The 16,508-nt window shown below is 31.5% G+C and overlaps 1 protein-coding gene across 10 annotated transcripts in view; it reads left to right on the forward strand.

Annotated features, from left to right (window-relative positions):
* Window positions 1–16,508, forward strand: part of Pcdh9 (protocadherin 9) — an 869,105-nt gene that overhangs the window by 17,654 nt on the left and 834,943 nt on the right. The window contains exon 3 of one of the 10 annotated variants that reach the window (XM_070002877.1): window positions 9,192–10,383. The exons of 8 other annotated variants lie outside the window; for them this stretch is intronic. In XM_070002877.1, coding sequence (XP_069858978.1) covers window positions 9,192–9,251 — 60 coding nt within the window. In that variant the 3' untranslated portion in view covers window positions 9,252–10,383. Of the gene's footprint in view, window positions 1–3,602; window positions 5,251–9,191; window positions 10,384–16,508 lie in introns of those variants that run through there. One more of the 10 variants, XM_070002878.1, reaches the window with a different exon arrangement.

Consider the following 16,508-nt stretch of genomic DNA (forward strand, 5'->3'; position numbering starts at 1 on the left):
ATTCTACCGCTTGAGCCACAGCACCACTTCCGGTTTTCTGGTGGTTAATTGGAGATCATAGTCTCACGGATGTTCCTGCCTGGGCTGGCTTTGAACTGTGATCTCAACCTCCTGAGTAGCTAGGATTACATGTATGAGCCACCAGCGCCCGGCAAGGATTCCTTTTCTGTCAAACATACAGCATTCTTCCTAGCATCAAGTAACATATAGTGCCTTTAGCTATAATAGTATGATTCTATTTCAATATTAATGATAGCTCTTAATGGAGAGTTCCAGTAAGTCTGTATCAATGATCAGAACCTTACTTTGTAAGAAAATTATTAGGACTGCCCCCTTCCTCTTCATGAAAGACTGCATGTATCATCTTCCTGAAACTTACTGTAGTCACCTGACTGTGAGTCAGCAAAGCACTCTAGACTCTGAGGTTTCCTCATCCGCTGAGGTCACTTCCTGAATGGCTCAGGTCATGCCTCCTTCAGACAGTGAGAGGCTCCCCAGACTCTGAGATCATTTCCACATCCTCTGTGACCACTCTTCCTGGCTTACTCTATACAATCCCACCCATTCACAGTGCCCTCACTCTTATTTCTTCTCTTCTTGCTCCTTCAGGCTCTATCTTGTGCAGTTGGCAGTTTGGTCTCTCTTAAACGATAAACCATCTTCTGCCTGAACTGCATTGGAGTTTCCTTCAGTCAACCCTTATAGAAATATCTATTTCCTACGCTGTACTTTCATTTCTTCCCCTTGAGGAACATGGTTAACTGAGTTTTCTCACTTGGCAATGTGAAGGGGTTTTTCTGACTTCTAAATACTTATTTGGATGAACTCTTGACAAGTAGAAAATATCTAACCTTCAATGTATTTTGGTACAAGAAAATATCCAGTCTTATTGAACCATATTATTTTTTCCTTAATCGATATTGACATTTATCCTAGATTTGTATTCTATGGATTTAATTAATTTTATTTAAAAATTTAATATTCAAATTTAAAAATTCAACCAAAGACATGCTACATAATTCGTTAATACATAGATAAATTAGACATTTTATTTTCTATTTGATCTGGGGATGGTATTATGCCAAATATTTTTTAACGGCATTACCTTTGCTTACAATATTTCTGTGGATTTTAAATATAATGCATTGTTTTCTTAAAACCTCCTTACTTAAAGAATACATTCATGCTCTCTCAGTTTTAAATTGATGTCATAATTTAGCTGAAATCTACTTGAAATTTTTTCTCTCTAACACACACACACACAAACAGACATACCTCTTGAAGACTTGATATTTCAAAAGAATAATGAAATTCTAAGATTTATTACTCTAATTGTTAAGAATGCCAGGTGTGTATCATTTATTTAATTTAAGGAGAAACTTTTTTTTCATCATATTCTTTCTAAAATCACATTTCTTCTGGTATGAGAAAAAGTACTAATATAGTTGGAATAAAAATTCATTTAAAAATCCCTAACATTGTCCTATTTGGTGTATTAAAAATTACTTTGGAAACATGGCATTTATTGATAATCTAGCGTAATAAATCAAAATAGACAGTGCTTCTAAACAGGGAGTTTCTCTTTGTAGAGAGATTGAAAAATGATACTTTGAACCAAGAGCTATTAAAAAATAATGATTTATCTTTCATACTTTGAAATGAAATGAATTAAAGAAGTCATGGTACATAGATGGTTGAACCTAGCTGTAATAAAGGTTTAATGTAATTGGTCTTTGCTTAGAGATGGTTGTGATTTTGGCAAGTCCATTTTCTTATGAATATTTATTCCAATATCTTAGCAAATCAACACAATAACATAAATGTGGAAAATGGACAACTTTGATTTCATTATCAAAAAAAAGTCAGAATTGACATTGAATTTTACTCTTTAAATTTTAGTCAAGACAATTTTATTTTTATTACTTCATTTCTATATACTAATTTACATATGGATGGCTCTATATATGAATTATTCCAAATTTTCAATCATTTAAATGAAATCTTGCCTTTATGAAAATAATGTATATTACCTCACCTGCATATTTTTTGCAAACATTCTTTAAAAGATAAAAAGAATTTATGGCCAGAAGATGGACTATTTTAATTGCATTTAGACATCCGTGATAACCATCAAGCTGGTGACTAATTCTAAAAGGATTTTTCCAACTGTTCTGTGGCTGCTTAGGCAACTATCACCAACTAATTACTGTAATTAAATGAACTACAAAATTGAAACCTGCTAAAATATGTAGAGCTTAGGAAGAAAATGTGAAATCACACTTGTTAATTAAATATATTAATGAAAATATAAGCATTTTTTGGTGCTCAAAAAGCAGTTAATATGAGCAATCATACAAATATATGCAGTGCACTTTTTTAAATAAAATGAAAACATCAAGGGTTTGAAAACTTATTTAGGACAAAAACGGAGGATATTCTAAGGAGAGACATGTTTACACAGCATTTAAACAGAGGTTGGCATGGAAATCACAAGTATTGCTCTGTCCACAGCAACGAATTTCTGCAGATAATCAAACATGGTGCAGTCACACCATTACTCACAATGACAGCTAATTTGGAGTTTTTACATAGTTTCATTTACTTGCTTATTATGCAATACGAGACTATGCATGTCCTACTAAAGAAAATAAACCAATAGAAATCATTCAAATCAATATTTATATTTTTACATTTTTCAATAATTTGCTATGTATTATTTTCCTATTTTAGTCTACACAAATGTTTTCAAACCCATAATTACTTTGCAAAAATTCTACTTAGTTTCTTGACAAATTTTTCTCTGAAAATTAGATAATTGGACATAGATTTTTTTTCATTTCTATTATTAACATTAGACTAAGCGCTTTTAGGAATCACTTAGAGAAATATTACTTCTTGGCATGTTTCCCCTTACCAAACTACATCCATCTGGCCTACTTCTTCTTTTCCTCAATTGTTATATATTCAAACATTTCAAATCAGTGTCAGCATAGTTTCAAAGCAACTCTCATCATGACAACAAAGGATTTGCAGTATTACCATTGTTTATATAATCTGTTATCACTTTCTTGCATTGCTGGTGATAACAGCTTTGCCTTTATCCTCTTTGAGATTTTGACTTATTTTTCTCTTGACCTAGAACATTAATTTCTTTTTGAATTAAAAAATAACATGGAAACAAAACAAAAAATCTCAAGCAAGTGACTGGTACTTATTGCGTGACTTGAACTATCAGTTTAAATACAATGATAGAGCTGTTATATTTTCACAAGTAATGTAATTTGTTTTGAATCTATCTATCTAGATCTATGAATGTATGGTAGTTATCCCTAAATTTAAGAAGAATCAAGATTACTTTAAAGAAAAGTAAGTTAACTCCAATAATACTCATTTAGGTTTTAGACATACAAACCAGTGTGAATTTATAGAATAATCTGGATAATCAGAATTGTCAGTCTCCTACCAAAAGAAACCCAAATTATCTAGCCCTTCCCAAAATTTACCACTTGAATGTCAAGCTTGTGAGATTTGGTTACATAAGCACAAATTAAATTTATATTTTGCCACTAAATAACTTACACATTCTGTTCCTAATATTACAGAAACAAGGACACATAAGATGTCTCTGAAACTTGAGCAGCATTCTACGAATCTTTACTTCTCCAATGATTTTGAAATTTCTTCACTTGGTTGCAGTTATGACTTTTACATTGTAAAATGTCACTATGTATAAGTTTTAGGAATACCTAATCTTATTGGTGTCTTAGTAGAGACAAAGGATTATTTTACCCCGTGGAAGATTTTTTTTTTTGGGGGGGGAGGTTACTCTAAGTGTTACAGAAGTGGACACACATAAGAAGCTCAGGCCCTGAGTTCAAGCTCCAAACAGAAAAATAGAATGAAAAAATTTAGGAATAGCTGGGTGTAGGCGGCACATGCCTGTAATCCTAGGTATTCAAGAGACTGGCATATAAGAGTCTAGATTTTAAGTAAATCCAGGCAGTGAAGTCCATGTGATTCGTCACCAAATGACTATCAAAAAACTAGAAGTAAAGGTGAAGCTCAAGTGGTATAGTGTCTGTCTCCACTGAAAAAGCCAAACAATAGTGCAAGACCCTACGCTAAATGAATAACTCAGGGCATTTACATAAAACACATATCAGCTATTTGGGGTTGTAACTGATTAAATTAAACACAAGCATGTCTAATAAGGTGAAAACTTACATTAAGAGTTAAAGTTCTGTGTGTGTTCATGAAGCATTTGTCAGAATGAATCATTCTGGGACCACATATATGGTAAATCACAGCCACTTGATTAATCTAATCAATTCTCTATTGTACAAGTGATGAGTCTACTGGCATCTGATTTGGACTATCACCCCACATTAAATATTGTCAGTTATTTTACACATTTCTGTAATATGTCAATTACTAACTCCTTGATGACTTCCTGGCTTAAAATTTTAACCACATGTAGTAAAAAACATTGAAATCACATATTAAAATTTTAAGTTACCCCTAAGGATCAGATTAAGAGTGAGCCATTTCAGCAGGATAGTAAATTTGTATGTGTTTATTTTGCAAAATTATAATGGATTAACTTTGATAGAGTTTCTAGGTGGGAATGTTACAGTATTAACCTGAGGTAAATTTGAAGGTAAAAAATAAAAAATCTGAGAGAGTTGTGCAGATTTTTTTGGTTTAACTGGAAATAGAATCTTGGAATAACACATTATCTTCTGCTTATTGTACATGTTGTTCATTGTTATGTTCCTAGAAAATAAAGTTTGACACATTTGAAAAGATTTTTTTCCCTTTTTTATCTTCCTCTCCTCCTCCTTTCTCCTCCCCCTCCTCCTTCCTTCTCCTCCTTCCTCCTCATCCCTCCTCCCCCTCCTCCTCTCCCTCTTTCTTCCTTCCTTCCTTCCTCCCTTCCCTCTTCCTTCCTTCTGCCCTCCCTTCCTTCCTTCCTCTCTTTCTTTTCTTTCTTTTGTTTTTTAGAATGGTGTTAGAGTTTTGTCCTCAGTGTCTCACATTGCTAGACAGAACACTTCTAGTTGAGCCATAACACCAGTGATTTGTTGCTGTTGATGTTTGTTTATTTTCTTGCTTAGTTATTCTTCAGAAAGGTTTTCATGTTTGTCTCCATGGGTGACCTCACAGAGTAATTCTTCTATTTATGCCATCTTCATAAGTGAAATTTCATGAATCTATCATGCCCAGTATTTTAAAGTGTTTCTTGATATAAAAATAGAGTATTTATAATTCCAAATAACTTCATACTGAAGTTTATATTTCATTTAATTATATATATATATATATATATATATATATATATATATATATATATATATATATATATATATACTCTGTTCTTTCCTGAAACTTGTTTTTGGAGAACTCTTTTAACAGCAGCTGCTTTTACTTTCTGATAAGTATTAATAGACAAAGACATTTCAACTATTCCAACTGAAGAGCAGCATTGAAATTGATGAATGATGGGTAAATTTTTACATTTGGATTAGACGAGGAGTATTGGGTCAGGGCTCATGTTCAGAATATTGATATGAGAAATTTCCTGAGTATGTTTAATTTATACATTATTCTTTTTATTTTTTATTTTTATTATTTTATTATGAAAATACCATACAGAGGAGTTACAATTACATGGGCAAGATAATGAGTACATTTCTTATCAAGCATTGTTGCTTCCTCCTTTGTTTCCCTTTCCTAACCTTTCCCATATCCTGCCCCATCCACCCACCCGTGTCTCCCTCCTCTCTTCCCTCCCCCTGCCAAAGTTGTAAAATTCGTTTTTCGACATAATGTCTTATGCATCTCATTGTTGCAATGGGTCCACCTGTATCCCTATTTAAACTATTTATTTTTTCCCTTCCCCTCCACAAATTATACCAACATCAAATACAGTGAAAGCAGGGGTTATATCGTGGGGGAGAGACATACAAAGTAACAAAGAAATCATCTTATAAATATGTTAGAAACAATCGTATGAAAGTAAAAAAAAACATTTGAATACTTATCTTGGGGTTCATTTCATCTAACATCAACATTATTCTTACATAATCAATACAAGCAAGATATGTGGATTTTGAAATCAGTGACACAAAGTTAGAAATCAACTTCTAGGGATGATGCTAGGAATGAATTTTTCTCTCTTTCTATTCTGTTTCACATCATGGCTAGAGAAATATTGATTTAAAGTGTCCCTCTTTTTCGTAATTTTGGAACTCATGTTTAAGTAAAACAACCTCAAACTACTCAAAGTAGTATATCTCTGTCTCTGTCTCTGTTGCTCTCTTTGTGTGTGTGTGTGTGTGTGTGTGTGTGTGTGTGTGTGTGTGTGTGTGTGTGTGTGTGTGTGTGTGTGTGTGTGTGTGTCTATGTGTCTATCGTGGGGCTTGAATTCTGGGCCTGGGTACTGTCCCTCTCCTGTGTTCTTCAGGTCAAGGCCAGAGCTCTTCTGCTTGAGCCACCACACCACTTCCAGTTTTCTAGTGGTTTATTGGAAGTAAGAGTCTCACGGACTTTCCTTCCCAGGCTGGTTTGAACTGCGATCCTCAGGTCTCAGCCTTCTGAGAAGCTAGGATTACAGGCCTGAGCCACCGTTGCCTGGCAAAGTAGTCTCTTAAGAGACTTTGGTGAAGTCTCTTATACTATGAGTATACCTTTCTGATAGAATCAGTAGGGTGAGTGTGGAAAGCCAAATTCTGTTCTACAGAAAATAATTACGCTATCTAATAAGATGGGTTGATTTTTTTCTTTTCATTTTGAAATAATTTATTTTTATTGTTTTAATTTATTTTTATTTTTTCTATCTTTAAACATTTGTATAGAAGAGTTGCCATTCAACGTAACGTTTATGAATACAGTGTGTCCTTTGATGTCACTCCTTTCAACATTCTCACTCATCCCTTCCTACTCACCCCTTCTCACACTCTTCTTAATTTTGTAGGATATAAAGTGAATTCTTGACTGCATTCTCTCCCTCTTCTCTTCATTTGTCTACTCCATTCCCATTGACTTCACTCCAACCTTTTCAAAGACTTGCTTCCTGGTTTTTATTTTATGGAACTTTGACTTTGTCTTATTAAGTAATTTAAATGACTTAAAATAATCTAGGATTCTCCTTTTGTTGATAAGCATATCAGGCTTGGTGAAAAGCTAAATTGTTATTCTAGATGTTGATGATCATTTATAGTTACATTATATGCTTATTGGTTATGATTATAATGGGCAGAAAAATTCCATTCAAATATACCTTACTAAAGCCAAATATAATAGGCTGTAGAATTGTTGCCTTGAGGAGGGCTATAGCTTTCCAATTTTCTGCTTACCCAACTATAGGTTAATATATATAGTAATTGATATAATATATGTCAATTATAGGCAGTTGAGGAATGACATGATGAGATGAATGGAACTGGACAACATTAAAGGAACTGGAGTAAGAATTTATTAATGGTGTACTATTGGGAAAGGATTCTCAAATTAAATGTCACCAGAGCCCATTATTAGCACTCTCAAAATTTCAGAAAAGTAGATGCACAAGGAAGTGGAAAGCTCACAAAGTAAGGCTCACCAATTATTTTTCATCAAACATATCAGTTTTCATCAAATGTATCAGTTTTCATAAATATCAACATTTGTTTTAACTAAGTGATGCGAGATTGATTGTACATTAGTTTAGCCAGTTATTTAAAAATATATATATACAGAAAATGCATGCTTAAACTATCCATACAAGAAGAAAAGAATATATAATTCAAAAAAGGAAAAGCTACACGTTAAAAAAATATATGTATGTTCTTAGTAGTCCTTTGAAAAGTCATGAAAAACAAAATCCACCTCATCTCAAATTTTAATAAAATATTTTATATTCAATATGGAGAAGATTTTCTCAGTTTAAAGTATTTTAAACTATATTTAAAAGCTTTAAATGTTTGGACTTTGTCTCCCCACTACCATTCTTACCATATTTAGAAATACGATGCCCTAAACCCCAAGCTATTTGCTTATGTTGCTTATTTTCTCCAAATAGTCTGACAATGCTTAACTGTCTTTATCTTAAGTAAAATTTGTTTCTGTATATTAATTTGTCACATTCCTACAAGAATTTTTATGTAGATCTAAAATAAGAATACTAATCTTTATATATTTGACCATGTGAATTTTAAAAGTGTCTATGTCATATGAGACATAGACTTCTATTACTTAATTCCATGTATTACATATTTAACCACTATATATTTGAATGACTACCAAATATGAACCACAGTTTATTACTTTTACAAAGCCCATCTCATTTTGACAATGGAAAAATAGTAATTCTCAGTATTTCTAAAAGGATGTGTAAAAAATATGTTTCAACAACAAGTTAAATCCAAAAGAATTAGGCCTATGCCAAATTTAAAATTATCACATGTGAAGGAAAGAACAGAAAGTGTTAATTATAACATATTTTCAGTGAATGAAAATGAATCTTTTGACATATAGATTTGCATTAAATCAGAATTATCAGACTATTAATCCTAATGATGGAGTTAAAGACGGAACAAAATGATAGTATTATCTTCATTTTTTAGTAAATGTGATAAGGTGTTTAGAAATATTTGAAGCTTAAGAAAACTTGTTTACATATAATTAACTTCAGTAAGTTAATGCCTATGTGGAATGCTTATGTTTATTTTCCTATATTATGTAAAAGTGGCCAAGAGACTGATAGGTTTTAATTTAGTGACAATTTGTACATATTTCAGCATTAAACAAATCACTGCTTTGTAACTGTCAGAGTATTTAAATACAATACTGTGACAATATAACAATGTGCCAATTAATGCCTATTAATTTTACTGTGGAAGAAATAGCATACTTTTTGTCATTCACATGTGACTTGAATTACATTCCATTCTTGTATGGCATAAGACAACAAATGTACCTACTCATACCCAAACAGGCTCACACAGGAACACACACAAGCGTGCGTGCACACACACATATACACAATACAAATATGAACAAAAGGAAGGAATAGCACACTAATATCCCAGTACATTCCTTTTCTCATCAACTGAATTTTCACAGCATTAATAGCATGATAATGCAAACTTTAGGTTTTATGTATTCATGACCCAACTGAATACAATCCAATTGTGTATGTTTCCTCTATATAGCCTCTCAAGCATCCGTTGTCTTCTTGTAGAATTGTCTGCAATCTGGCCAATAAAAGATAACCTGGTGAGTTACAGACATTGATTGTATGCTTAGCATGTGATGCCACACCATTGAAACAGAGATGTAGATCTTTGGGACATTTAGAACAATTTACCTTGTCTTAATAGATTTAAAATATGATATTAGGTATAGTAATATCTCAATGAGAGTAGATTGTTTTATATTATATATGTGGTTCAGGTGTAAAAGCTAAAAATGATAATAATGTACACCTAGTCATCCTATAAATTGTGCTCTGATGTTACCTAGAATGTTTTTGGTAGACATAACCCTCTAAACTATATTGCTCATTTCATAAATGCAAAATGTATCTTTCATTTCTTATTGGCAATGTAACTTTCAGTGATCATTCAGTGGCCCTTTCCACATTTCATCTCCTCTCTCCCACCACAGGCTAGCTTTGTTTGGTTATTTTCCTTTCTTTATTGTATATTTAAATAATCTTACAGAAAAATAAAACATTTGTTTCACAATGATCAAAAGGAAAATCTCAAAAATTTCACATCACTTGTGAAAAACAACAGATATTTGCAAACCTGAAGTTGCCATATACAACTATATACTCCAAATGATTAAATGTGGCTAAAATATGTAATTTATTGTGGTATTATATGAATAATGTAAAACACTGGTTATCACATTTTCCTATAATATTATTAGTCTTTAGGCAACATTTATAATATATTCTATTGCTACTTTGTGAAATACATTGTTGAAATTCTTAGTGAGGCACTTCACAATGCATTGTATTGGAAAAATTCTAGTCAATTTTCTTCAAGAATAATTAAAGGTAATATTTAAACTTAGAAACATTGTAGAGGAAATAAGTTCAACATAGCAAAAATATTTTTATTTTCAATCAGTTTTTATTATACAAAATCAAGTGGGTTCAAGAATTAAGTAATATATTTTAGAAATTGGAAAGTCAAAATAATGTTGAAAGTAATTTTGACCTGTCATATGAATAATTTACATTCAAAATAATTTCTGTTTATAATCACTGGAATATTCTCCTCCCTTTTATAGTGAATTAAGTTGAATGGAAAATTACTAACCTATATAGGAATGCATCTTAATAAATATATTTGTTGAACAGTGTTACATACATGAGCAAAATTTATCTTCATTAAAGTGGACTTTGTATGCTATAATTTAAATTAAATAATACATATAAATATTATTTTGAAAGTTGTATATCAAAATGTATAACATCACATTTTGGACTATATTTTGTAAAACATTTTTGGTGTAATCAGTATAAGGCTCACAAGTGTCAAATCAACTACTATACTATTTATTTAAAAATATATATATACTTAATGTATTTAGAAGCTTTATTGCACTCATAATTGTATATATATATATATTGTGGGTTCAAATTTCTGTACTTTTTCTTGCTTTAAAAAGGTAGTATGTGCATTTCTTTCCAATTTATTTCCAATTAATTATATTAAGGATACCATCCTTTACTAAATGTAATTTAAAATTCACAATAAAGTTTCAGAAATTGTTTTGTACAATGTTGAGACTTTGTGTTGAATTTATTTATGATTTTTATTTTGAATTTTTGATTGTTTCTTCTAATTAGGAGTCCCTGAGCTTAATCTTATGGATAACGTGATGAGTTAATACACATGGTTTGTTCAAAAACAAAAACAAAACAACCAAAAAATTATTCCTTGCTTAATCACGTAGGTGCTCACTAAATTTATAAACCATCTATCTGGTAAATGGCCTTCATAGGTTAATGACACCAAAGGTGCTTCTTTCCTCCAAATCCCTAGATACTTCATATGGTGATTTTCATCAGTGGAAAGTCAAGCACTATGCAATTTAATGGAATATTCTAGACTTCAGAGAAGCAGTTTTAAGGAGGTAATTTGAAGAAAGTGCACACTCAATTAAAACCCTTTATGTTCTATTTACAGAGGTTAAACATATTTAAGAACTGAAGTTTACAGTGTGGACATGCCAATGAGGTAGACAAAAGTAGGCTCTCATAAAGAAGAAAGATAAGGACTGGGAAGGTGGCTCAGTGGTAGAGCGCTTGCCTTGCATGCCTGAGGCCCTGGGTTCGATTTCTCAGCACCACATAAGAAAATAGCCGGAAGTGGCACTGTGGCTCAAGTGGTAGTGCTACCCTTGAGCTGAAGGACAGCGTTCAGGCCCCACAACAAGACTGCCCCCCCCCCAAAAAGAGAGGTAAATATTTGATTCAGGTTGTTCCATTGAAGGATAAACTGATTTATTTTTTATATAAAAATGCAGATTTCGTGGCTGTAGACAAACACTAAATGAATAAGAAATGCCACAGAAATTTATTGTTATCTCAATGAGCCATAGCATACAACTTGGCGGCTGCTACTGAGGGACACATGCACTTCTTTTTTGTTGTTGTTGTTGGTCCTGGGGCTTGAACTCTGGGCCTCAGCCCTGTTTCTCAGCTCTTTACCTCAAGGCTAGCGCTCTACCACTTGAGCCACAGCACCACTTCCGGTTTTCTGGTGATTTACTGGAGGTAAAAGTTTCATGGACTTTCCTACCTGGGCTGGCTTTGAACCACGATCCTCAGATCTCAGCCTCCTGAGTAGCTAGGATTATAGGCATGAACCAACAGCACCCGGCTTACATGCACTTCTATATTGCTCAACAAGACTGTGTTTGCAATTTCTCTGTGCTTTCTAATTTTGATTCCATAGGAAAAGAAATTGGAAATTGAATTAAAATCAATCCCATCTGAGATTATTTATTACCTTGTTACAAATAAAATCATTGATAACTGTGTTATAATCAGAGAGTCTGTCACATTATAACAATATTGTAAGAACTGACATGAAAATTTACAGAAGTGAATGTTCCAAAACTGCTTTTGATCTTAAAGTCACATTTATTTTGACAGGGGATATTTATCCTATTTTTCCTTACTTTCTGTTTGTTTTGTTTCTTATTTTTCTCATTCTATTCCTAGACAAGAGAGGTTTGTCAAGTCCAATTTTCCAATCTGACTGAATAAAAATAATTGTTCTGGTGTGTCACTCAAACATAATTTGTTTACTTTTCAAATGGAAAAAGAATTAGAAGACTAACAAGAGCTTGGGCAAATAGATTGTTCATGTACTAATTTAAAAAGGAGCTGGCTAGCACATTATGTTTTTTGACATTCTCCAAGCATCTTTATTTTTTATAATTTAACAAATAAAATTGGTTTAAAATAGTGGATTTCTTTTATAAAATGAATTTATTAGAGAAATCATTGAGATAAGTGTACAGACAAGAACACATGTTTTATAAAATGGCTGAAGATATACTCCTTTAAGTAAAATATTTAACCTATAGTTGACTCTACTGTAATTCAAAGTTCACATAAACCTCGAGTCACTACATTAACTTTGCCCTCCAAACATAATTTAATCACAATAAGAAAACACTAGAAAAACACTAGGCATTTTGATACACATAATGTTTTGTATTGTAAAGAACTAATTTCATTTTTGATTAGTTATAGTTGTTTTCTTACTTAATAGTGTCTAACAATTCTAACCTTTTCTTTTGTCTTAGTGCTTTTTCATGAGACACAATTTCTTTACAAATTTTTTGCCCACATTTTGTTCATACATATTACTTATTTTTATCAAGATACAGCAACATGATATGTTATCGGAATCAATTTCCAGCACTTTACTTTAAAATACATATTCTGATATTAAATTGAAGTGCTAAATACATATTAATCATACTTCAGATTCTATAGTGTAATATTGAACAGAAAATCTGGGAATGGAGGGATGGATTGGTGCCTAGCTAAGTCAACATTTGATAGATAAAATCATCTAGTTTAGTCCAGGCTATTCATTTAGTGACATGACTACTAGAAATAAAGTCCTTATTCTTCATATATTTAAGTGATCAGATATGAACACATAAAAATGTGTGTGCATATAGACATTAATTGTATTCATATACATATATTTACATGGATTGAAAATCAGAAAGAATGACATTGCCCTGTTCGTTAGGAAATGGAAAGACTTGGCAAAATTTATATTAAGTGAAGTAAACCAAGCCCAAAGAAACATAGGTCCCATGGTTTCCCTTATTTGCAATAACTAGTATATGGCTGGGACAATCAGAAAAGGTCAGATAAGATGATGTTAAGAGAAATGAATCCCAAGACAGAGACCCAGTGGTTTTTTTTCTTTCTTGATATTGTTTCTATGTATTTTATGGTACCATGTGATATTTTGTTACTTTGTATGTCCCTCCCCCACTGTATAACCCTGTTTTCACTGTATATATTGTTGGCATAATTTGGGGAGGGGAAGGGACACACTAATTGCTTAAATAAGGATACAAGTTGACCCCTTACAACAATAAGTTGTACAAGATGAAAAACAAACTTTACAATTTAGGCAGGGATGGGGGAGTGTAGTAGAAGAGGTGGGAGGGAAGGCATGGTAGGGGAAAAACAAAGGAGGCAACAATGCTTGATAAAAAAATGTACTCATTACCTTGCTCATGTAACTGTAACCCCTCTGTACAGTATTTTCACAATTAAAAAAACCTTATTAAAAATGCTTGAAACATTCTTCTGAGACACAAACTTGAAAATCATATTTTATTAGTAAAATGTAAGTATCCATAATATAGGTCCTTTGCAATCTTATACTTGATTTAATTAACATTTCAATGATGTGTCAATTTTCTCTTTTGAAATTCTGAATAGAAATAAATTTAATGCTATCTTCAACTAATTTTTTCTTAAACTATGTTTAATACCATGAAGTTATTTTTACTACAGCCAATTTTGCTATTTAACTATATTTTCTTTTATAGAAACCAAACACTGCTTACTTTTAGGAACTGTTCAAGTAAATATTTATAGATGTAAATATGTACATACATTAAAATATTCAGGTTAGGTTAAATATTATTATTTTAATTTTTGATCATATTAAAATTCCATGTAGCGTGATACCACAATTAATTTATTTAACAAGAATATAGCGATCATCTATGTTAAAATGTGTGTGTTTTCCCGTCTGGGTTAATACTTAATTTGACATTTTTTACTTCCTGCATATCCAACCTTCTGAACAGATTGTAAGGTAATAAATTTTGGTGATAGAGGAGATAAAATTAGAAATTGTGATGTCAAATGGGATTTAATAACATGCTGTAAATTCAAAACTAACCTACCAAAATACTTAGCACTTAGTAACCATGATGGAGTTTTTCTTAAATGTATAAAAACAGCTTAATTTATACTGAACAATAAAATTTCATATAATCTTGTCATAGAGTAAGCTCTATCTTGGGCCAATGCTAGTATTTAAATTATTTTTGGTTTGACATACATGCATGATAGCATAAGATTTTCTCACTATGTAGTGAGGAATATAAATTCTAAAACTTTATTTGGTTTTATTATAGAAATGTTTGTACAAGATATATAAAATAAGTATACAGTTCTTATAGCTAAGACAAGCCAACTCTTCTGAACGGCAATGTAAATGTAAATTCATATTTCATAAAGTGCTCTTTATTCTTAAAGTATTAAAATAACTAATACAACATTTATTTTTCTGGGTTGTGATGATTGTACATTAATTCATTTGCATCAGTAATACATGACTTAGAGACAATTATGAGAGTTTTAGTGTTATTTAATTTATAAAAGATATCTATTAATTGGTAATATTAAGAGGCTATCATTAAATTTATGTATAAAATAAATGAATCTAATATTGTGCCTTCTGGCAATTGCTTAATTAAATCAGTTTAGAAATATGCATCCGACTTAAGTATTTAAAGTGTTTACTAGTATTATAGAAATGTATTTGTTACTTTAAATATTTAATTTGAAAATCAGAAATTCTTAAACTTTCTGCAATTCAAGAATCCTCTGATTTTCATTTAAAAGCTGCAGGCTTGGTGTCCATAAAAACTTAGTTATCTTTACTTATTACCTTAAAAATTGTTAATCCGAGTTTCCACTGATGTTGTGCAGCAGATCTATTAATATATTTCCAGGACATATGACCCTAGGTAATATTCAAATAATAGGTTATTTGTCTTAAAATGCAACACTTAATAAATAAGCTTTAAGCCTATCTTGGAGAATGTCAAATAAACGAAGTTTAATATTCCATATCATCAGCTTCAAAATGAACTTCAGGAACTAGATTTCCATATAATATTGACTAAGTTCTTGAAACCATTTTGCTTCCTTATCTTGTACAAAAAAAAATGAGGCAACTCCTTCAAGATATGTGTATGTGCATAGAAATGAATACATTGAGCAAATCAAATGCCACTTTATCTTTCTTTATTCATATAAATAATATCGTGAAAGGCAGGCAAATAAGCAGCCAGATGACACTAGCCAAATAAAATGAGAGTTTTAAATAACAATTCTTTCTGGACATATACAACCCTCACTATTTATTAAAATATAAAATTTGCTTTGTTTTTATATTTTGATTATTCTTCTCTCACAGCTGTAAGCCTTTACAGAAAAATTCTTCCAGAATGACATGAGCAAGATATTATCTCCTGTCTACTCTACATTTCCAACCTAAATTCTTGCTTAATTGTTTCCTTCACTTTACAATGATAATAAAAACAGCATTTAACCCCTAAAGCTATATAACTTTAAACACTCATCTTACATAAAGAACTGTTTAGGTCAAATTAATTTGTGTATTCATATTCTGTATCCCCTATTTGTGAAAATTAAAGCTCAATGTTGGGAAGTTTCCAAAATCACACAATTTGATTGTTTTTGATTCAGCTAAAACTTTACATCTGAAATCTTATGAACCACATCCAAACAATTTGAAAGAGACCAAAGATGTGTTGCAAAGACAATGAAATGAAATATTTGAATAAATATACCTAAAGACACAGTTGCCTACTAGTGACATTTAAAGGCAAATGCAAAATGATATTGATAACACTTTAGTAGAACTTGTCATATATGCACAGATATTTTGCTCAGCACATTTTTACTGGGTTTTCTCAAACTTGTAATGAAAGCTAACTCAAACTTGTTGAATTATTATGCTTTTTGCTTTTGCTTTGTTTTGATTTTCTGTGAATTGAGAGATAAGTGAAATTTCTCCATGACTCCAAGGCAAAACGTATAGGATGAGATTGCTGATCAATGCAAACTTATTTTCATGTAGTGTTCTCTGCCATTCCTTTCTGAGATAAATTTTCTTTTTCTTACCAAGTATTGATTGCTCTTTATTTTTGGC

This window comes from Dipodomys merriami, unplaced genomic scaffold, assembly GCF_024711535.1.
Source record: "Dipodomys merriami isolate MVZ:Mamm:240054 unplaced genomic scaffold, mDipMer1.0.p SCAF_6, whole genome shotgun sequence".
Taxonomy (NCBI): domain Eukaryota; kingdom Metazoa; phylum Chordata; class Mammalia; order Rodentia; family Heteromyidae; genus Dipodomys; species Dipodomys merriami.